This window comes from Epinephelus fuscoguttatus, linkage group LG17 (assembly GCF_011397635.1).
Source record: "Epinephelus fuscoguttatus linkage group LG17, E.fuscoguttatus.final_Chr_v1".
NCBI classification, from domain to species: Eukaryota; Metazoa; Chordata; class Actinopteri; order Perciformes; family Serranidae; genus Epinephelus; species Epinephelus fuscoguttatus.
The window spans coordinates 7,351,671-7,375,836 of NC_064768.1; the positions used below are offsets into that span (position 1 = coordinate 7,351,671).

General features: G+C 40.4%; 2 protein-coding genes and 1 long non-coding RNA gene across 8 annotated transcripts in view; 1 reads left to right on the plus strand and 2 right to left on the minus strand.

Moving 5' to 3' along the window:
* The window catches only part of LOC125904188 (collagen alpha-1(XIV) chain-like), a 332,522-nt gene that overhangs the window by 258,657 nt on the left and 49,699 nt on the right, over positions 1 to 24,166 (plus strand). The window lies entirely within an intron of this gene.
* On the minus strand, positions 2,513 to 6,143 carry LOC125904212 (uncharacterized). The gene is made up of 4 exons (XR_007451403.1): positions 5,893 to 6,143; positions 5,592 to 5,675; positions 4,030 to 4,242; positions 2,513 to 3,914 (listed from the first exon to the last, which is right to left on the minus strand). It is a non-coding gene; the product is annotated as an uncharacterized LOC125904212 (long non-coding RNA).
* LOC125904208 (CD209 antigen-like protein C) lies at positions 16,107 to 23,806 on the minus strand. Of its 3 annotated transcripts, none has more exons than XM_049601462.1 (7): positions 23,464 to 23,806; positions 22,074 to 22,193; positions 21,252 to 21,332; positions 21,081 to 21,143; positions 20,386 to 20,528; positions 17,189 to 17,307; positions 16,107 to 17,002 (listed from the first exon to the last, which is right to left on the minus strand). In XM_049601462.1, the coding sequence occupies exons 1-7, from the start codon at positions 23,624 to 23,626 to the stop codon at positions 16,879 to 16,881; spliced, it is 813 nt and encodes a 270-aa protein (XP_049457419.1). In that variant the 5' UTR covers positions 23,627 to 23,806; the 3' UTR covers positions 16,107 to 16,878. The 3 variants fall into 3 exon arrangements, 2 of the variants coding, with proteins under 2 accessions (XP_049457419.1, XP_049457420.1); XR_007451400.1 differs by having other exon boundaries at positions 16,896 to 17,002; positions 17,129 to 17,307; XM_049601463.1 differs by lacking the exons at positions 21,081 to 21,143; positions 21,252 to 21,332.

Sequence of the window (24,166 nt, forward strand, 5' to 3'; positions counted from 1 at the left end):
TGAGCGTCTGTACATATACTTTACTTTTCTACTTTATTTAATCACCATTGTTTTCTAAATTATTGTTTGAAAATGTCGTTTTAACTGAGGTTAAATTTCATTTGCCAGAATTAACTGTGAAGTACACATTGCACCCTTTTCCTCCCCTACAACTCACTTCAGCACAAAAAAAAGTATTATATCTGGAAGGGATACTTTGCTGATTTTCAACCAGCTTTGTATCGTAATAGTGTGGGTAGTATGCACCAGTAAACTGTGTAAAAATTCTTCCAGCTTGCCAGTGTGCAGATCTCCCTGCTCATTTTCCAGTGAAGCGTCATGCGGCTTATTTTCGCTGGCTCCAGGACTGTTGCTCTTTTGTACTTCCTCATTTTTGTATGCTGACTGTCACCATGGACACCTACAGTATAGAAGTGTATGGAGCGAGTGAGCCGCCCCCCTTGCTCAGATCAAACTGCAAAACTAGGCTGTGCTGATCAAATACAGCCCAAGATTATGTTACTGTATTGCCAAATCCTTGCCCACAGTGTTTTCAGAAAGAGTTTGTGAACATAAATTGTGCGCCATACGGTTTTCTGTATTCTGAGAAATGGCGTCTAAAAATGGTAAAACTAGGCAGTGCTGAACAAATATAAATATAAAAAATAAATTATTTTACTTATTTCTCACATTACCAGCGGCCACAATGTTGTTTTCGGACGAGCCAAAGCCTACTTAGCCCACCACTGGGGACGTTTATTTGTCCGGTGCAGCGCAGTGCATTCTGGTAGTTCTGGCTTTTCTAATTCTTGAGCAAAAGCAGATGCCACATCCCTTCTCCTCTGTTTTCTCTGTTCATGTTGCACCAGTTTCTTTCTAATGCATAGACAACTTACTTTTGTAAAAAGACCCATCTTTCCAGAAGTGAAATACCTCTTTAGCAATGTATATTACCTTCTGACTCTCAGTTTCAAGTTTTTTTGCTGACTCTATGTGGGGTCATGACCTGTAATTTGAGAACCACATATCAAGATTATGTGAGGGTCTCAGAATGCAATCATAAAATTTGGACTTTCTGACAGAGGTCCAGATGCCACAGTGTAAGAGCAATTCTATTACTGTTTAAGAAAGTGTAATCTAGAAGGCATACTGAGCAACCTCAGAGCACCATACAATCAATCCACTTGGTTCAGGTTGTCATGGCAACACGTCAACCATGGTGCACAATGGTGAAAGTGAGATAACTCTAAAGCCCAGTTCAGACCAAAGATTCCAGACGAGAAGACACTGTTTTAGAACGTTGCAGAGAAAAGATGCAGCTGTGTGAGCTGGCTGGTCTGAGCTTGACTCAAGCTAACTGATGGTGTCACCTGCAACTCCACTGGTCATATCACCAGCGGCTGGTTTTAGAATGTGAAGCATGTCACTTGTTTCAACAGCCAGTCAGTTTGTTTCCGTCCTGACGGTGTACCGATTTGGACAGTGGGTCGCTGCTGCGGCTCGCTGTATGTGCTTATGTCACCCCAACACACAAACACATTCTCATTGACTGATTAATTGGCACTGGTTATTTATATTATTGTAGCATATTGATTATGAATACAGTCCATCTGATGCTTGTTTTATGTTTTTCACCGTTTCATCACTACTACAAATGCAACTGTAGCCAATATCTCACTAGCACTGTCCTCATTCATATTTTAAGAAGCTACAAATTATATTCAGTCACAAAATAAGCCAGAAACAGAGCGGAGTTACAGAGAGTCGTTGCATTGAGATGATACACCGTCTCATCTAGGTACAGTGGTGTGAACCGGCAGGTTTTAGAACATTGCAAGTAGTTGCGTGTTTCAACTTGTGTTGTTGAGAATCTTTCATCTGAACTGGACTTAAGTGCCCCAACCTGCCTTAGATTTAAAGTCTCAAACTGAATCAGAATGTTCACGAGTAATTTCCTTTGCTTAGTATGTGATAACTTTTCTTATCATTACTCTTGAATCATTTCTTATCTGCTGTATGTGGTCCTCTTGTGAGCAGAAACTGCTCTAAAATTATATCCTGTGTCATTAATCTGATTGAACGGTTCTCAAGCCATGTAGAAGGTTGTAACTAAGCAACAGAAATAAAACAGCTTTGTTTATGAAGCATATTACACAGCAAAATGTTTCATTTAATTTGAATTGTTTGCTGTCAGAGCTGGACAATATCAACAACATCAAATAAGGAGCCATTTTTGACCCAAAATGTCTCTATTTTTATCTCAACTACATAATGTCATGGCATTTCAGGTTGTTATTGGTGCTTGAGGTTTTGAATGGTTTTCTACAATACTGATATATCGCCCAGCTGTAGTTGTGATACTGACTCTTCCAATCACTTGTTTTCTGCAAAACAGACATGCTGAATTTACCATGATGAAAAATAATCACAGGGGAGTTCTTAAGCTTGCATTAATAGTTCTTTATATTGATGTTATCTTATTAATGTGTAAGGAGCCATCTGCAATATCAAATAACAATGACAATGACAATAACAATATATGAGAGTTAGCTTGAAGCTAATTTTCATGAGCAATCCAAATACAATGCAAGAACCACACTAAACATTTAGGCAAGGACCAATACATTCTCATTCCGACCTCGTCAAATATTGACGTTTTGGTCATGGAATTTCCACATCCACATGTGGTGTGAAAGGTACCCTGGGTGCGCTGGTTGCTGACGTTCTGAGACACTGTGGGTTCATCCCAATATCCCTCCTTGACTCCTCCATCCTCTACCCTCGATCACTTGACCTGGAAATCGATTGAGACTCGCCATCTTGTAAGACGTCTCAATACATTAAATGCACTCGGAGGAGTCGAGGAGAGAGAAGAGAGGACACACGAGTGCAGCTTCAGGTTAGTCTTTTACCAACCGACACACCCCTCTAATTGAATATCAGTTATTGATTGGACAGCTGATCGGACTGATCTGATGCATCCCAACATCACTGGAGTGAAGACAGATAAGAGATTAAACTCAAATGTACCACTGCCACATTTTATATTTTATTTGTTCTCTGATTCACCATCGAGTTAAAAATCTGAACAATAAAAGGAAACAAATGACTTTCTTCATTTATTGAAGAGAGTTTCTTTCTTCACCATCTGTTATTTCCCTCATCAACTTTAATTATGGATACAATCAAAGAGTCTGTCTGTCAGAGTGTCAGCAAGAAACACTTTTACATCAGTGATCGCCTTTTCCTTTCAGTCACACTGAGGCTGATCATTCCTGAGCGTCAGGTTGATGAGTTACAGAATTTTAATTTTCCCTGAAACATTTGGCCGAATAAATTATTTCATGTTAATTTCATGTGATCAAAGACATCATGATCATATTCTGGGTTATTAAATAATGAACTCACAATCAGAATATCAATAAATACAGTTGCACATAATGAATAAATCATATAAACACTTTGTGTGACTCTGAGCAGGACACAGGACAGATTATAAATATCCTACGAGGGCGGAGCTAAGACACGAGGAAGAGACACAAGTGAGGGAAATGTGGATGCGAGATTGGACTGCAAAGCTGAGTGCAGAACTTGTAAAATGAAAATAACCATCAGAACAGGGTCAACAACAAACCTGCACAGACATCTAAGAACTGCCCACCCATCCGTGCAACTGGAGGGGAAAGAGCACTGTGGATTTTTTTTGTACTGAAAAAAATGCATAAAAATTAGGCTTTTATGAAAACGCTGAATGAAAAATTGCTTACCAACACAAAAACTGTAAAAAAAAATTTGACTAAAATAGAAGGCTCAGAGTGATACTAAATGAAGAGCCATTTGGGAGCCGTAAGAGCCAGCTCTTCTAAGGGAGCCGAGTCAAAAGAGCCGAATCTTTGAAAAGAGCTGGACTTCCCATCAACATATTGGATGACGGCCTTCAGTGGAGGTGGAACAGGTGATTCCGAAGTAGGAGAGAAAAGAAAACAAAAGTCAAGATAATGCCAGACTGACAGGATTCAAAAGATCTGTTTGCTTGACAACCACTCTTACCATGTGGCCAAATCCTATCCCGACAACAATCCCAGCACATATTTCGGTCAGCTATTGCCCCACTGTATCTGTTTTCAAGGTTGTCATATCTGGTCTGTAGCTCATCTCTCTCTGCAGTCAGATTAATGATTCTGGTTTGCGCCTGGTTCAGACTGATATTGAGCTGGTCTCTCTCTGTCACCACATTTTGTTTTTCCAATGTGGCAAGAATATCTGGTGGTAAAAGAAACAAAACAGAAAGCTAATGACTAAAACACTAACAATATGTGATTACTGCATTACCAGAGTTTTTTTTTTTTTTAACTTCAACTCAGAGCGGAAAAATGCTGCACGTCATCTCAGCTTTTTTCCCCCTGTCCAATCAGATGATTTGAGAGGCGGGCCTTCTGTGGTGGTCACAACAAGTGGAGGAGAAACTGGTGGTAGTGGTCGCTGGATACCCAGAGCTATACAGCCGGACGATAGACAGCAAGTTGTCAAACTGCTCCCAAGTCATCCTAAAATATGCCTGGAAACAGCCATCATGGAGGTGAAGCTCCTGGACCAACTGGTGGTACTACCCAAGATACATGCTCTTTTTTAGGGTCTCATGTACCCACACAGATCTCTGTTTCCCTGTGCCCAACAAACTATTTACTGACAGCCTCTCACCCTCAACCAGAGCTACAGCAGGTACCCTCTGCCTGTCCATTTTAGAAACTAGATACTAACTACTGGGAAATAAATAAATAAACAGTAGATTGATGACACAGGATGGTTAGTGTAAGGACGTGATGGGGTGTTGCCCAGCAACAATAAAAAGGCACAGCAAGCTTTTTTTTTTTTTTTTTTACTTATAGCATTCAATTTAAAAAATGATAGTGCAGCGTGCCTCATGTTTTTCATCCTTCTGTGTGGCCCCGATCACACAGATCACACATAAAGTGTTTTGGATGATGCATATTGTGAGGTGCACCACACTGCCTTGTTCTCATGACCACCACAGAAGCCCCCCCTCTTAAATTATCTGATTGAACAATGGGAAAAAAATGACAGGAAAATAAATGACGTGGGGCGCTTTTCTGCTCTGAGTTTAAGTTTTTTTCGACTTGAGGAGTTCAGAGCACTCTGGCAAGAATATACAGTGCCAAGAGCACAGAAACACAAAGCACGTCGCAACACAACAACCGCAAGCAAAAAGCTTGAATGAAAGAATCACTCATAGATTAATTTAATGAATGCAGACTGCTTCATTGACAATCCTGCTTTAACCACATCAAATGTTAATTTTCTTATACTGTTTTACTGATAGGAAAGTGTTTAATCACAGTACTTTATTTACATTATAAGCACTATTTTCAGCAATGCTGCACATTTGCTCTGAGTTTAATTTGCTCTTGTTGACAGAATTAATAAACCAACCAAAATACCTTTGCACCTTTGCACCATGCAAAGTTTGCTGGGGCAACTGAACACCGCAAAGGCTAGCAAAGAATATTACAGGGTCAGAGAATGACCAACCTGTCTGAGCACAAAATAGAGTCGGATATGTTGTTATATAATAAAATAAAATAGATCCTCACAGCGTGTGTAGAACCCAGCCAATATCAGAAGATACAGCACTCCCATAATCACCGCAGTAGCTCTGAAAGGACTTCTCTTGACAGCTGAAAGATTATTTTGAGTGAGTGAGTAAAAGAACTCTTCATGAGACATGTTTAATGTGACCTTTGCTTCATTTTATCTATCAGTTGTGATGATATTGTATTCTGTACAACAAAAAAAGGTTAAAAAGAATAAACATTTATTGTTTTGAATTTAATCAAACATGCACAAACATCTAATTCTTCCTTGTACAATATTTAGGTTTTATTTTATACTTACTGACTTTATGGGAGCCAAGATCACAAAGACTTTGTTTCAGAGTCTCTTCATTCATGTAGATCTCCACCTGGCTGTCATCTTTTGCTCCACCATCCTGTTTGTCTTTTCTGCTATATCTCACATTCAAACTCAAATCTGGTGATTGAGTGTCTGAAGACATCATGACAGGTGAAAGAACTTGAAGTGTTCGTAATTTGCACTGTTGGTTTCTCTCTGAGTCAGGCCACTTTTAAACAGCGAGCATCAAAGGAAGTAGCAGCAGGCCAAACCACAAACACAGATATACACATTTTTTTACTGTGTGGTAAAAAATGAACACACAGTTTGTCCAAATTACAAATACTTGTTATATTTACATTTTAAAACTTATCCAAATCACCGTATAAAAAGTCCAATTAAAGATACATTTTGCTACCTTTTGTGTGGATGTCCAGTCAGTATTGATGGGAAATGTAGTCCATTGAAGCAATTAATTCCTCAGGGCATGTTATATTGACCATTCTCTTGCTTGGGAAGCTGTGCCAGTAGTGCCTACATGTGCCAAGATGCATTGCACATACTCATGGCTATTATCCTGCCAGCCTATAGCTATTACTTTGCCTGTCAAGACATAGTGTGGCAAAGATGTACAAGTTGCACCCATTGCCACCCATGCGCCCCTTTATTTTATGCACCCATAAAATAAAGGGGCCCTGTAATGTCAACCAGCCTGAATCAAGACAGCAAAACTCTTTATTGTTTTTCATATTGTCCACAACAGCACATCACTGCTTTACTCCTTCCATTTTTACTTTTCACAATTATAGCCCAACTTTAACTCAGAGCATCTTGATAAGAGGAGACTCAACAAAATTGCTTACAAAAGTGTCAAGCAACAAAAATACTGACTGGCTGTTTATCTGCCCTCTTGGCCCTGCTGGTCTTAGTTGTCTTCTCAAGATTATCTTCTGGATCCTGAACCAGCACACCTCTGTCCAAGTGAGGGGTTAACTTTTTCTGCATAGTCCCATGCACACAGGCTATCGCGAGGCTCTCCTGACTTTGGCAACAACACAATTTAAGGAAAAACTGCCCAGCTTAAAATCCTATGTCAGTTTTAACGTAAACACTATGCATTGAGTTTGCATTAATGATAAACAGGAGTAACAGAGTTGGGTGGCATGGTGGTGCAGTGGTTGGCATTCTTGCCTCACAGTAAGAGGGTTTCTAGTTCAAACATCGGGGTAGGGGGCTTGAACCCTGGCATGGGGGAGCCCCTGTGTCAGGGTGGGTTTTCTCCGGATAGTCCGGCTTCCTCCCACAGTCCAAAGACATGCAGGTTAGGCTAAATAGTGACTTTAATTTGCCAGAAGTTGTGAATTTGAGCAACAGACAACTGTCTCTATGTGTTAGCTGTGCAATAGTCTGGTGACCCGTCCAGGTGTACCCCGCCACTTGCCCAATATTAACTTAGATTAAGGAAAATAATCACGGTTGGGTGTGGTCACATTATGTACTAAATGTAACCTGATAATGTGACGTGATGATGTGACGATGTGAGGTTTCGTCCTTATGTATAATACTTGTGTATTATGTATACAGATATGTGAAAATAACTCAATATTGACATTTGGTGTCACATGGGACATGAACCCAGGTCTGTTGGGTCAAAGTACTGTGTTTGCCTAACCCACCCACCACCACAACCTCTAGCTCTGTGTGACTTTGTTGCTCTTTATACTGTATTACTTAAGTTCCTCCTTTGCTCCAATCATATGACAAAGGACAGCCTGCGGTGGATAGGTCACATGATCACAGCCTCCTGGCTCACACTTGCGTGGGATATACAGTAGCGTGCAAAAGTTTGGGCACCCCTGGTCAAATTTTTGTTTACTGTGAATATTTAAGTAAGTAGAGGATGAACTGATCTCCAAAAGGCATGAACTTCAAGATGAAAGATGCTTTTCAACATTTTAAGAAAGATTAGAATATTATTTTTGTTTAATGCAATTCAGTTCAATTTCAGCCCTCAGACATCTTTTACCAGGGTCTCAAACCTTAATTAGCTTGTTAGGGCTCTGGCTTGTTCACAGTCATCGTTAGGAAAAACCAGGTGATGCAAATTTCAAAGCTTTATGAATATTCTGTCGTCTGAAACCTTGCCCCAACCATCAGCAGCCATGGGCTCCTCTGAACAGCTGCCTAGCACTCTGAAAACTAAAATACCTGATGCCCATAAAGCAGGAGAAGACTATGAGAAGATAGCAAAGCATTTTCAGGTAGCTGTTTCCTCAGTTTGTAATGTAATTAAGAAATTGTCAAGTCAAGTTGAGGTCTGGAAGACCGAGAAAACTCTCAGAGAGAGCTGCTCGTAGGATTGCTGGAAAAGCAAATCAAAGCCCTATTTGACTGCAAAAGACCTGCAGCAAGATTTATCAGACTCTGGAGTGGTGGTGCACTGTTCTACTGTGCAGTGACACCTGTACAAATATGACCTTCATGGAAGAGTTATCAGAAGAGAACCTCTCCTGTGACCTCGCCACAAAATTCAGCATCAGAAGTTTGCAAAGGAACATCTAAACAAGTCTGATGCTTTTTGGAAACAAGTTCTGTGGACTGATGAAGTTAAAACGGTAGGTATTTTTGGAGAAAAAAGGGTGCAGAATTTCCTGAAAAGAGACGCCTCCAACTGTTAAACAGGGGGCTGGATGGATCATGCTTTGGGCTTGTGTTGCAGCCAGTGGCACAGGGAACATTTCACAGGTAGGAGAAGAATAGATTCAGTTCAATTCATGCAAATTCTGGAAGCAAACATCACAACATCTGTAAAAAAAAAAAAAAAAAAAAACCCTAAAGATGAAGAGAGGATGGCTTCTATGACAGGCAAATGATCCTAAACACACCTCGAAATCCACAATGGACGACCTCAAGAGGAGCAAGCTGAAGGTTTAGTCATGCCCCTCACAGTCCCCTGACCTAAACATCATTAAAAATCCGTGGATAGACCTCAAAAGAGCAGTGCATGAAGACAGCCCAAGAATCTCACAGAGCAGGAAGCCTTTTTCAGGAAAAATGGGTGAAAATCCACCAAACATGAATTGAGAGACTCTTAGCTGGTTAAAAAAGGTATTTAAAAGCTTTGGTATTTGCCAGAGGGAGTGCTACTAAGTACAGGGTGGCTGAACTTTTGCTTCAGGCCCTTTTGCTCTTTTTGTTATTTTGAAACTGTAAAAGATTAAAATAAAAATCAAAGTCATCTTTAACTTCATGCCTTTTGGAGATCAGGTCATCTTTTACTTGCTCAGCTACTCACAGTAAAAGAAATTTTGAACAGGGATGCCCAAACGTTTGCATGGAACTGTATAAAACTCATAGTGCATTACTTTTTGTTGGTATATGTACAAACAGTGAATAAGAACAGCCTGTCTTGTTACTTTCAGCCATGGTATATTTATCCTCTCTGTATCTGCTTTTGCAGCACAGCTCTCACATTATTTCCTGTGTCATAAGCCTGATATAATGACACTTTGTGCCAATCAGTTTATGTCTGGCAAAACAGACATTATACTGAATTTACCATGACCACAAATAATAATGTTTATGTTAATTTTAAGGGGATTTGTGAGAGCACTGATGTTTCAGTGCAGCAGCATGATAGATACATGTTGCAGTGAGAAGAAAGAGTAAACCACACACGTTTAGCAGCAGGCTCCAGTTGACTGCCTGAACCAGCTCACAGACATTGTGTAGTTATTGCAGGAAAGAAAAAAAAAAAAGACAGCTAGGTAAATGAAACGTATACATCTGTCTACAATGGGAAGAAATCTCCGATTTGCATATACAGGTCTTCTGGGGAGGAGACTCTAAATTGGAAAAAAAAATGAAAATATAGCAAATGTCAAGTCAATGCCAGATTGACAATACTACAATAATATCTGTTTGCTTGACAACCACTCTTACCGCTCCTTGAGCTGCATCACCATACGCTTCCACCGATTTCGTTCATCCTCTAACTGACCGTATTGTTCTCCGAGGATGTCATATCTGGTCTGCAGCTCGTCTCTCTCTGCAGTCAGATTGATGATTCTGGTTTGCACCTGGTTCAGACTGATATTGAGCTGGTCTCTCTCTGTCACCACATTTTGTTTTTCCAATGTGGCTAAAATATCTGGTGGTAACAGAAAGAAAACAAAAAACTAATTAGGAAGTGAAATCATTCAGATATAAAGTAATGGCAGTGTCAAGGTTGTGCTGTGTTTCAGAACAAGTTGCGTTTCAGAGTCTAGTTGCTGTACCCATTTTCCGTTACCCTGCCTGGTGAACTTTGGTTTGAATACCAGAGTATATTTGTTTTTTGCTTCATGTCCATGAAAAGTCTGCTTTTTCTTGTGTGTAGGGCAAGATAATGGCCTCTAGTTTCCTGGCGCAGCACAGGGTGGCGAACCTCGTGCAGAGCTAGTTTCGAGCAGCCCAACCCGAGGCGCGCTCAGTTTGGTTGTTTGGCAGGCCGAGGTGCGCTGAGATGGGTGTAGTGGCGCAGCAGGGGGAGGTGTCGATAGATCCAGCTTGGCGCAGTGACAGTTTCGTGCCAAAAGGCTTCGCCGAAGGTGCGCTACTGGTCTACTGTCTGCTTTTGGGGGTGTAGCTAGATTTCAATACAAGTGAAGAGAACAAGGAAGTTTTGTTTTTTCAAGTGGCATGACCCCTGGCTATCTGGAGGCAGATACTAGTAATCCAACCTGAAATAGCTTGTATTTCTTCCTGTTTCCAACCTTGTCACTGTGGCGCCGAATGATGTAGCTGGAAGGAGGAAGAACAACAGATTTTACAGCTGCTGAATTCCACTTCTCAATCAGTGTAGCAGGCACCGAGGAAGTATTGTTTAAGTGGACTACATTTACCAACTGACGGGACATCCACATTAAGGTGGCAAATTTACCCTCTGATCTCTTAAACAGTCATTTTTGATGCTGGTTTAAAAGCGTCTACTGATTCGAAAGTGTTGTATAGAAATAGTATGCGATATTGTTCTGTTATTGATTCCCATTGAATCAAGTACTTAATTTTCCCCTGTTTGCAAAATTTACAAACTGGCAAAGAGTGAGTTTGTGCCAGAAACAGACATGCTTCTGACAAGTCTATTCTCAGTGAGATGTGTAAGATGCAGTATCCACCAAAATGCCACCAGCTGGTTTTGTGCAGCCTCTCTCTGTGCTTTCTTTCTGCCTGTGCACCATGCACACTTTGCTGCGGCACCCAAACACCACACAGTCTGGTGAAGAGTTTTACAGTCAGAAGATTACCAAACTGTCAGAGCACAACATAGAGCTATTTTGCTAGAGTATAAAAATGAAATCCTCACAGCGTGTGTAGATCCCAGCCAATATCAGAAGATACAGCACTCCCATAATCACCGCAGTAGCTCTGAAAGGACTTCTCTTGACAGCTGAAAGATTATTTTGAGTGAGTGAGACAAGGTACAGTAAAACAACTCTTCATGAAGCATGTTTGATGTGACCTTTGCTTCATTTTATCTGTCAGTTGTGCCCATCTGCTCAGTAAGAACTATGACATTTTAACTCAGGTGGCACTAAATTGCATTTCAACATCTCAAAGTCTCAGTCCACTGCACGGACCAGTCTATAAAGTTGCTAAAGTTAACTAGGACTGATGATATTCTCTCCCCCCAAAAATTAAAAGTTATAATAAACAAGCATTCATTGTTCTGGATTAATCAAACATGCTCAACCATTTAATTTTTCCTCACACTTTAAGTATAATAAGTGTTATTTTACACTTACTGACTTTACTGGACCCAAGATCAGAATGACTTTGTCTTTGAATGTCTTCATTCTCGTAGATCACCACCTGGCTGTCCTCCTTTTCTCTTCTGTTCCTTTTGTCTCTTTTACTATATCTCACATTCAAACTTAAATCATGTGCTTGAATGTCTGTAGACATTGTGAGATGTCTTCACTGTCTGTTTGTCTGAGCCAGGCAGCTTTTTAACAGGGAGCATCAAGGAAGTGGCAGCGGGCCAAACCACAAACACAGATATACCCTCAACACGTTTGTCCAAACTGCGATAAATTTCATCATTTCTTCACCCGAGTTTTGAAACTGTGGCGGCCAACTGCTTTGAAGCAGTGGGTGCATTAACTCAACTTTACCCTTGTTTTCTGTCATTAAACTTGGAGAGGAGACGTATTTAGATCATCAGGTGACAGAGGGGATGGTGGATAGTGATAGACACAGATGAGACACCTGATAAGCAGCAGACTGCAGTAGACCACAATGTTTGAGACCAACAAAAGCGAGTATATTTTAAGGACATGTCGGGATATTTTTCAGCCAAAACACAATGTTTTTCTAACTCCAGCCCATTTATGTTTGTGCACAAACATAACCACACATTAACCACAGCACTGTTCAACATAAAACTGAAAACTGCAACAAAGTGTTTCAACATATCTGCTACATATGAAACATACAAATATTACATGTGGGGTGCAGAAACACACAATGCCAACATTTATTCTTGCGATTTGAGTGAAGTGTATGGGTATATTGTGGTAGGTGTATTTTATTTTTTTCCTATCTACATTTTTATAGTGTATTTAGGTTTTATGACACTGAAAGATGTACATTTAATTACACATCATGTAAAAGCCCAACTAGGGACAAGAGTTGAAAATTAGCAAATAGCTAAACACTCTTTGTGCAGCACATCAGTTTCATTCTCTGTATTGGAACTATATTACATTGCATTGCTCCTATTAACTGAATAAATGTAATTCAAATTCAGCCTGAGAATATCATTGTGCTGTTTTAATTTGATAAAAACAAAATAAAAGAGATTACAGAAAATCTTCCTCACTGACACATAGCCAGGGGCTGTGATAACTACCTGAAGTTCAGCTGGGTGGAATCAAGAATTGGCTCTGCTACATGCAGGACTATTAACATACAGAGAGCAGATGACAGATCTGAAACAGTGTAGAGGAGCACAGAAATGAAATATGACATGAGTGACCAATGTTCTTTGTGTCAAAAATAAAGTCATGACAAAAATTAGGCCACGTACAATCTGCATAAAACAACATGGAATATTTAGTTAAGCAACATCACACTCGAGGTCATGCTGTTGAATATCACTTGACTGAATATCAGCATAGCTGTGATTCTGTTGTAGGCACGAGGCTGCAGCCGTGCTGATTTACAGCACAACAGCACAACCTCAAGTGTGATACTGCCTTTATACAACAGCTCTATAAGCACCATTTGTCACAAACTGGCTCAGAGTATGTGACAATTAGGGAGTCCACACAAAAGATTTACTTAAAACAAGCCAAATTTATTAAACTAAAATTAACTTAATAATCAATGGAGTGTGTAGATCAGCAAAGTCAGTCATGAAAGCCATGCATGGGTGAGTGTCAAGTGTTCTGTGGAGGTGTTGAAGGTGCAAACCAAAACCAAAGATGCTCAGTGGATGTAAGCTGAAAGGAAGGGAGAGACCAAGTGAACAGATTAGGCAGCTTTTATAGCTTGGAAGCCCAGGTGAGCCTAATCAAGGTAACGACCCTCCCATGTCAGCCAGCTGCCTGACGAGACTGGCTGAAACATTCTCAAAGACAGTGGGAGGGGCGTCACACCCCCCCTCTTAAGATCAAGGTTCCACCTTGACATCTGGAACACAAAACATACAAAACTTGAAACAATGAGAAACATTGGGGGAAACAAATGCTGCTCCCTTCCCTCCCTTTTGTGGGTTTGTAATCTTAAACTGTGCCCAGTTTTGCTGAATAAATGTCCTCTGTCTGGTCTTGATGGTAAGTTGCACTATCAACTGTTTGAGCCTGACATGCTGCAAGATGGCTAGACATGTGGTAGAATTTGATTTGGTTGTAAACAGTGGCGGTGAGTAAATGGTTGACAAATTTGTTGTTCATATCTGCAATTTGGTAGCTTGGCCTGCTAATTTTGGTGATAAGTGCTACAGCTCATGCTTTGTTTGGTTTTGCATGTGAGCTTTGTTGTAGCTTGGTTCTCTTTGTGTGCGTCTTGGGACGACTTGGTTGGCTAGTGAGCCTTTTGTTGAGAGGAACCTTTGGGTATGCTACTTTGGTTTAGCACTTACGTAATACCAGTTCAGTGTGCTTTGAGAAGCTGTAATTCTGAATAGGCAGAGCATTCTGACCTGTGCTTTGTCTTGTTGCAGGGCACCTTGTAAGAATGTGATGAGCTTTGGTGCTCATTCTGAGAGCAACATTTTGATGTGTACTTTGGGTTGTGGGTTTAACAGTCTCCTGCTGATTCTATCTCACTGCTTTGTACCCACGTTACTGAATTCGTGCAAGCTACAAATCTGCATTCTGAGGTGGGTATTGTTCCAAACATTTTCCATAAGTCTTTGTAACTAGCCATTGGTTTTGCTGTGACCCTTTTACCATGCAATAGCTTCTGATGCCAGTAAATTTCTCATTCTTAAATTGCTCCTCTGGATCCAAGGTTGCTGGGTGAGGGATTTGATCTGGTAAGAGAGAGATTTAGGTCACTGTAACACAGAAGTAAGTTTGTATGATGGCTCATCCAATGTAAAGGGGGACACTTGGTAGACTCAAGTCAAAAGTGGAAATGTTTCTCATTGTTTCAAGTTTTGTATGTTTTGTGTTCCAGATGTCAAGGTGGAACCTTGATCTTAAGAGGGGGGGTGTGACACCCCTCCCACTGTCTTTGAGAATGTTTCAGCCAGTCTCGTCAGGCAGCTGGCTGACATGGGAGGGTCGTTACCTTGATTAGGCTCACCTGGGCTTCCAAGCTATAAAAGCTGCCTAATCTGTTCACTTGGTCTCTCCCTTCCTTTCAGCTTACATCCACTGAGCATCTTTGGTTTTGGTTTGCACCTTCAACACCTCCACAGAACACTTGACACTCACCCATGCATGGCTTTCATGACTGACTTTGCTGATCTACACACTCCACTGATTATTAAGTTAATTTTAGTTTAATAAATTTGGCTTGTTTTAAGTAAATCTTTTGTGTGGACTCCCTAATTGTCACATACTCTGAGCCAGTTTGTGACACCATTTATCAACAATAAAAAGCTGCAACAGGCTCTGATTCATTTGTTTATTTAATGATTTATTTGGCTCCACCAACACAAATACTTCCGCATTTAGACTGGGACTGTTGCCAACCAACAAACAACATTCGTGTACACTAGTTTGCTGTTTTGTGTACGTCGACATTTTACCACAGACCAGCCACTTTGTATCATGTAGCCTTGTAGGCATCTGTGTGTCTCCATTTATAATGCGAGCAGTGAAATCAGTCTGCTGACAGTTGTTTTAGCCCAGTTTCCACCAAACACTTTCGGTATGGTACCTTTGGAACCAAAAGTAACTCTTCAGACATGGTATGTAGACCCGAGGTCCGCTTAGCGTTTCCACCACAAACAGTACCCTTAAATGTGGGCAGGGTTGTTGTCACTCACTGCTCCGTCCAGCACTCACTGTATTTCCTCATCACTGGTGACACAGATGAAAGTCTGCACCTTGTTTATCGCCACAGCAACACTTCTTTTTTACTCCAAGTGAGGATTAGAATATATGCAGTTCACAGAACCCTGTCAAAATTAATATAAATGAACACTTGAAGATCAACTCATTACTAAAAGTATATATCATTCAAAAACTAAAGTAATAGTGAAAGTTGTCACAGTGAAATTTAAGGTGAGTTGGTTAATTCATGTTATTAACTCATGCATTGAGTAACATTACAAGTAAACGTTCCACCTTAAAAGTTGTCGTCGTTTTCTCCGACTCCAGCTGCTGCAAGAGGCAGCAAAACATCCTTTCGTTTTATAGTTTCAGTTTACTAATAAAACTCTCCACAGTATGAACAGTGGTTACATGAGCCTGAAAACCAGCCACAACTCAGCCCTGAGCAGAGTGACCATCCTCTACTGACCAATCAACAGACTGCAGTGTTCACAGCTCCACCTTTTAGTACCAGATCTGTGTGCTAGGTACCCCAACAGAGGGGCCAAAAACAGGGACGATATGGAATGGTTCCATTGGTACCATCCACAACTTTTCACAGTAGAAATGGAAAAAAAGGGTACCAAACTAAGCTGAACCGTACCGTACTGCTCGGTGGAAATAGGGCTTTTGGTGGAATAGGTATGATGGTGATGAGTTAACAGTTTAACTTTTATCTTGCCTGTAGTCCATCTTCGCAAGTCTTCCATGTTCATTAGTGTATGTGTATGAGTGCAGGATTGGGTAGTTAACTTAAGTGTTGTTGTAGTAACAAACGCTATTAAGCTCAAGTCATTTCTGTTGTGGTTGACCCTGGTTTGCATGTCGCTCAGGAAAACAAAGACTGATTGCCATCAGATTGTGTCCTGGCTAACAGAGACTCATATGTGGCAATGTGACAACCAAATTGTATTAAATTGTATCTGTATTTAACCTGTATATGAGACACTTGAAATGACAAGTGTAACTGTGCCTTCATTAAGATTCAGGAAATATCCTTATCAAGCCAACAGTTAGCCTGTTGTTGGGTTCAGGACATGAACTGCAGTGCCTTGTAGACAGACACACATTACACAGACTTTAGGGTCCTGACATGAACCTCCTGCATGTTGGTGAGGTGATGTTTGAGGTGACAATTAGAAGCTGGTGACTGCAGGTGTATTAAAAGAAATGCAGGAAAACCTCAAACTGAATACAAATGTATTATTATGGTAACATGTAGACAATCTGCAATTTAATGTTTTTATTGACTTTTATTATAATAATGCTGAAGGACTACAGAGTAAGTGCCCATGTAAATCTGTGTGGAAGACTTCCAACCACATTGTCCACTATAAAGGGCAGAGGAGCATCTGTGTAATCAGGTTACATAGCATGCAGCACAGAATAAAGACATGTAAAATGTATATTGGTCTGAATTGGCAAAGCTGATGGCAACACCACCCAATACAAGAATACAAGAAATCTATTTCTCACAGATCCAGTTCTTATACACATGATGTAGACTCTGTGTCCATTGTCCTTGGTCATTACAGCATGTTGCAGCGTGCTGATATCCCTCATGGGTTGGTAGTCCTGGTGCCCAGAACCTAGAGGGCAAATAAAATGTTATCATTTTAAACAGGGCTGAAACAACAAACATCTGGTTACAAAAGTGAAGATACAGTTTTGGCAGTTGATGTAATCTGTAATGTCTGCCAATGAAAGAATGAAACCTTGGTCAGTACTCCCATCTTGATGTGTGATTGAAGCAAAAAACCTTTCAGGTGTCTCACATTTCTGTCAGTGGTGATCCGTCCACCCATTTCTGTTCCCATTCCCATCTTCCCCCTGTCCATGTTTCCTGTAGACCAATCCAGGACTCTCCATGCACATTCAGCTCAGTGACAAACTTCTAGTCGTTGACAACAGACAAAAGTCAGCCACAGCTAACAGAGGGGGGATCCACTTGTACACCAATCAATCAATCAATCAATAAATCAATCAATCAACATTTATTTCTATAGCCCTTTACAAAAAAAGAAAGGTCACCCCATTTTTTGCATCGCGACCTTGGGACTTCTAACAGAAGCTGACCAGATGAACTCAGGGCCCTGCCACTATCGCGGATAGTTAAAATCTCTGACAGGTAGGGAGGAGCCAGGCCGTTAATGGCATTAAAAACAAACAACAGAAGTTTAAAATCTATCCTACAACGAACTGGAAGCCAGTGGAGTGACGACAGCACAGGAGTGATGTGTTCACGTCTGGATGTGTTTGTTAAGAATCGGGCCGCAGCATTCTGTACAAGTTGAAGTCATGAAAGGGTAGACTGGCTGAGGCCGACATAAAGGCAGGGCTTGAAGTTCTCTGGCACGGTGCCAGATTTCCGGCGCAGGAATATTCTGGTGCAGGAATATTTTTTTCTCATGAATATTTTATCATCTTGCTGTAGCAACAGTGATTTAACCAGTCGTTTTAAAGCAAAGCAAAGTGATAGTTCCAACTACCAATGGTGTATCACATTACTCAAGGTAAACAAGGAGTTCTAGCCAATCAGAGGCAGAGTAGGGCGGGCCTTAAGTTTTCACAGTCTCTCATTCAGTCACGCCACAGACACACCGAACGCGGAACCGAAGCGCAGCGCCCAGCGGCGGAGGCAGTTTTCAATCGGCGCCCATGTTAACCTATCTGACTGTCCACACAGGCCGCTGAGCAGAGCGGAGCGCCCGCGGAGGCTCGCGCACTGCAGCACTTGAGTTCGGCGTCTGGTCTATTTTTCACGCGAGCCACGAGCGCTTCTGTCAAGCTGGATAGAGTGGATCGTACCAAACAGGAAGTCGGACACAGAAAAGACGAGAGAATCCGGCCAATTTTCTAAATTAAATAAATTTAAAAAATAAAAGCCTGTTTAATTATGATGTTGCTTGTCCGTCTACAAATATTTGTTCAGTTTGGTCTAGACATGAGAGAGGTGAAAACACACACACACACACACACACAGAGTGAGAGAGAGAGAGAGAGAGAGAGAGAGAGAGAGAGAAATGGCTACAGGTTGGGGGTTGCAATTCACACATACAGAAAGAGAGAGGGGAGGGGGTGGTAGAGATAAGTGAGAGATAAGTTGTGAAGCCACGGAAGAGTTGTCACTTGCTAATTAGCTCAGTCAGATAGAAGATGCTCCTTGGTGTCAGAGGCCATGAGTTCAAGCCTCAACTGATATATAATGTACATTTTAATGCAGACGTTCTTGTTGTCTTCCTATTCTGTCTCTTGTTGCTCAGAATTTCCTAAAATTGCCCAGCCCCAACCATTTTGTAGTAGCTGGTGACCAAATTTTCCTTTTTAGCTTCTTGATGTAATACTTGATTGATACTCTCAAAGTGCACCAGATTAATTCATTTAGACGTCAAATGTTTAAAATTTTCTTCCCGGGGGGGCATGCCCCAGGACCCCTCTAGCGCAGAAGGCACCCCCTTCCCCTTCATGCTGTCTAAAAAAAAATTCAGGCACAGGATTTTTTCTTGCTTCAAGCCCTGTAAAGGGCATTACAGTAATCTAATTTTGAGCTGATGAATGCATGAATTGCCTTCTCAAGGTCCTGCCGATTGAGGAAAGGCTTCACTTTGGCCAAGAGACGGAGCTGGAAAAAGCTCGTTCTAACAACAGAACGAATCTGTTTATCGAATTTTAAACCACTGTCAAATGTTACACCAAGATTTTTCACATGTGGTTTAAAAAAGGGGGCCAGAGTGCTACAGGTTGTTGCACTAACATCCGACATAGGTGAAGTGCCAAACAAAATACATTCAGTTTTGCTGTCATTCAGGTACGTTACTAATACAATCCATTAACTTATGAAATGCAGTACTTTCATTGGGTTTCATGGGCAAATAAATTTGTAAATCATCTGCATAAAGATGGAAAGACAGATTGTGTTTTGTTATCATTGATCCCAGAGGTAGCAAATACAATGAAAAATAGGATAGGGCCAAGAATAGATCCCTGTGGCACCCCACAAGGGAGAGATGCATTGAGATGTGATGACTGGAGGTCACCAATCATCACAGAAAAGCTCCTATTGACCAGGTACGACTTAAACCATTGAAGAGTGGTGCTGTGGATGCCGACATACTGCTCTAGGCGAGATACAAGGACTGCACGGTTGACTGTATCAATGGCCGCTGTGAGGTCCAGCAGCACCAGCACAGCGGGATTCCCAGCATCCACAGACAAGGCAATGTCATTGTGCACCTTTAACAGTGCTGACTCGGTGCTATGTCGGGATCTAAAACCAGACTGAAATTTATCAAGAACTGAAGAGTGGACACAACAGCATGATAGTGAATACATATACAAGTTAACATTTAATTTGATCGGAAAGCATTTTTTTTTTTAAAAAAAAAGAAAGAAACATGTTCTGAGGGTTTTCCTAAACATTTCAATTTGACTTTTTTAATATTTGACTGTTTCAACAACTTCTTTACTCTTAGATTTTGATCTGTCCAGAAGTCTATGAATTGATTTAAAGTTTAAGTTTTATTTCCATCATCAGTGTCAGTCACAAAAACATGGTTGGATGAAAGGACTGAGGTCAGACCATCTGGTTCCTTTCATGTATTTTTAGGTCTTCAGTTTTTATCAAAAGAATACGAACAGTCCATGTGCTTTGATTTTGGACATAACTATTTGGAAATATCTAATCAGTGTATGGACTCTGTTAGTATTCAGTCAAACACATGTCTGTTTCACTCATGCCAACCTTGTACCTTTATGAACAAAAGCAGCAGAAGTTGACCCAAATGTCTGTACAGTACACAGAGTCAGAGCAGGTTGAAGTGAAGACATTTTACCAGAATCAACAGTTAATGAACATTCTTATGCGTTGGGACCTGAAGGCTGAACAAACTGGAAAATAAATCTGACAAGGTCTAGACAGTAAGCAGGTTACAACTAATCTCTCAAGAGATCACTGTGAAACAAACACACTCACCTGTTCCTCTTTGTTGTTTATGACCACCAGATCTGCTCCTCTCTGCCGACAGTCAGCTCTGCTTCTATCCCAATTTTTCTCTTCATTCATTTTAAAGTAACAGCTGCATCCAAATTTGCTCCATCCATCAGGACACCACTTCCCTTAATGTCAAACAAGTGTTTTAAAGAGAGATTTCACTTCAGTATTGTCACTGTTTATTTAAAGCTCTTCCTTAGCTTCAGTGTTTCACTTTCAGGTTATTTACTCTGTAAATACTTTAAGTTTTCACTCCAGAAATATTCAAGTAGTAAAACAGTTCAACAGAACAGCGTCAAAACAGTTACACTTAAAAAACACTCAAGTTATATTTATGTAAAAATGGTAGCACATCTCAAATTGCCAAGTTAAGGAGGCGGACAAAGTACTCACATTTGACTTCTTTTAATGGCTCACATTAAAAAAAAAAAAAAAAACGCTAACGCGTTTCGTTTTGGCACATGGCCTTCTTCAGAACGCTCTGAAGAAGGCCATGTGCCAAAACGCATTAGGGTTTTTTTTTTTCTTTTTTTCTTTTTTTTTTTTGATCATATTGGATTTTTGGGTTTAGCACTCTGAGTATCATCACTGTTGATGCGCAACCTCCTTTTCCATCTATATTTATGTAAAATTAGTATAATTCTGGTGTTTGCTGTCAGTTTTTAAACTTTTCTCACCTTCAATTTTGTTCTGCAGCTGCTTCACTTCATCCTGTACCTGACTATAGTGGACTGATACGTCTTGAGTAAAACAATAGATAAAAGTAAGACAGTATGGAAATATTTGTGATTAGTCGTCAGTGTGAAGGTGGATCCTGTATATAATGATATTTTGACACTGATCTTTACTTGAAATTTGTCTTTGGAGCTGGCTGTAGTTTTTGCTCAGTTGGTCGTATCTGCTGTGCAGCTTGTCTCTTCCCAAAGTGACTGAAAGACAGTGAGACAAGACAAAATAAGATAAGGTAAAGCCTTTACTTAAATCCAGATGGGGAATTCTGGTGTTGCAGCTACACAAGAACAGAAATAGGTACAGCTACGCACATGGACAAAAGGTAAAACTGAAATAAATTAATTATTAGTATATAAATATAAATTGAGTAACAGGGGACAAACATTGATTCCAGACACTGGTGGTGATGGGGAGGTGGCGGGTGCGCACAACTGCAGCGAGAAACAACTACAGCAGAGGAAGAGCTGTATTTAAAATGAGGAGCTGTAAGATGATAGGCTGACAGTGCCCGCCTTGAAACTGTGCTGACTGTATAGATCTTCTGTGCGGTCGTGGGGACAATGTGTGTGAAGCATCCATGTTTTCACATATATGGATGTAAACTGTAACTACAACCTGACTGGTGTGCAGAGCCATACAACCACAGGACGGTTATTCTGGTTATAACTCATAAAAGCTTCGGTTAAATGTTAACACAGAAGAAGTCCTGTCCATTTTGTCTACCTTTTTCTTTCATTGCATTTGGGTTAGGAAGGGACCGCTTAACAGGCAGTATGAACAGTGGGAATGATTACAGCAACTAATAACTATTCCCGCAAATATTTTGCACAAAAGTATTATATGAAGACCGACAAAAAAATCTGGATCTCTCCTTGAAATCTTGAGGCTGAAACTCCTCACCATTTGAGTACGCCATTGAATACTGTATTTTATCTTACAGAGTACAGATAAGAGGATGATTCCTGTCATCATCACGAGGCACAGCACTCCTAGACAATATGCAGCAACCCTGAAAGGCCTCCTTTGGACGGCTGGAGGATGCTTCTCAGTGTGTGGTCCTAAAGTGGCAAAAACACACACACAAATAGCTAGTTCATTAAAAGAAAACATTTGTCTGATCATAGTTCATGTCATTCCCCTGTTACAATAACATGTTACTCAGTAGCTTCATTGACCTCTGGTTCGGTGACATTTGTCAGACACACTTTAAACGAATAATTTAAACACTCTGTAACATATATAAAGAATTAACACATAATTTGTAAATATTCTAGTTAAACATTTATAAAGCCTTTATTAATCAATCAATCAATCAATTTTATTTATAAAGCCCAATATCACAAATCACAGTTTGCCACACAGGGCTTTACAGCATACGACATCCCTCTGTCCTTAGGACCCTCACAGCGGATAAGGAAAAACTCCCCAAAAAACCCTTTAACAGGGAAAAAAAAAGGTAGAAACCTCAGGAAGAGCAACTGAGGAGGGATCCCTCTTCCAGGACGGAACGTGTTAATCCTTTTGTATACAAATGATATGTTCAGTATTATTTCATTATTAATAAATACTTAATAAAGGTTTTATAAAGGATCGTTATTATAAAGTGTTACCAAACACTCTAATATAAACCACTTTGAATTTTAAAGTGAAACAAATATGACCTCATCTAAAATATCTGAATTGCACAAATGGCTCACAACAAAAAACTGTCATAGTGGTTTCATCTTCCCCCTCCTCAGTCTCTCTTTCTTGGCTCTGTGTTGATAATGATATTCAACAGACCTTGTCATGTTGCACTTCCCCTCTTGCCGTAATGCTGTTGTAACACTTTCTTTACCAGAATTAATGCTTCTTCAGATCTCAGATATGACACTTGTCACTTAAATGGTACCATAAGCAAAGGGGATGAAGCACAATGATGTGCGATGAAATATTACACCGAGCTTGTGTTTGAGATAAGCAACAGAACACCTGCAAATGAGTTCTCTGGTACTTTCTCTTAACAGATAATTGTCTGGCTAACTACAGAGGTTCACATTATACATGTATGTCTATAAAAACAAAAATAGATGGTCAAGATGCTTTTTTTACAGAGACATTGCTGTGTTTGATGACAGATTGTGCTTCCAAACTGTGTATTTTGAGCCAAAGCATGACCTTTTCTTGACCACAGCCAAGTGGTTTTGTGCCTAAACCTAACCACACAGTAACCACAGTGTTTTTGAAACATAAAGAAATATGACTTTGCAATGTATCTGCTACATACATGCAAAAATACATAATGCCAACATTTATTCTAGTGATTTGTTTGTGTAATTTCTCACTTACCTCCTTCGAGTGACTGAATATCAGTGTGATTATTCCCGATAGCGTCCGTACTCTCGTAGATATCCACCTGCCTTTCCTCCCACTCAACTTTGTCTTCCTGCACCTCTCTGTTGTATCTCACCTTCTTTGATAAATCTGGTGTGGCATAAATATCTAAGGACATCTTGAGAGGAGAGAGCCAATTAAACTGGAGCTGCACTTTATGTATAGCGCTGTGTTAAATGGTCACTATGCTGCTGTAAAACTTTAATGTGTACTAGTAAAGTATGCAGTATGGCCTATGGTAGATAAAAATTCAGTAACGTAATACACTGCACTGATGCTGCTGTGTTTGATAGTCCGTCTTTTGTCTGGTTTTGGTAGGGAACATAAAGGAAGTACCAGCACACACACGCACACACAGACACAAAGAAACACACACACACACACACACACACACACACACACACACACACACACACACATTTATTTATTTGACTCATTGTGGATTAAAACTCTAGTTTGGTGGTCGGGCATACTTTAAATATGGTTGTAAAACTTTTTTTTGTCTCGTTAAAAAAAGGTGAGATAGAAGGTTTTCTGTCAGCAACAACAACATGCGTGTCTTTATAGATCTACTCACACATTAATTCACAATTTGGTTCAATGCTACACACACACACACACACACACACACACACACACACACACACACACACAACGG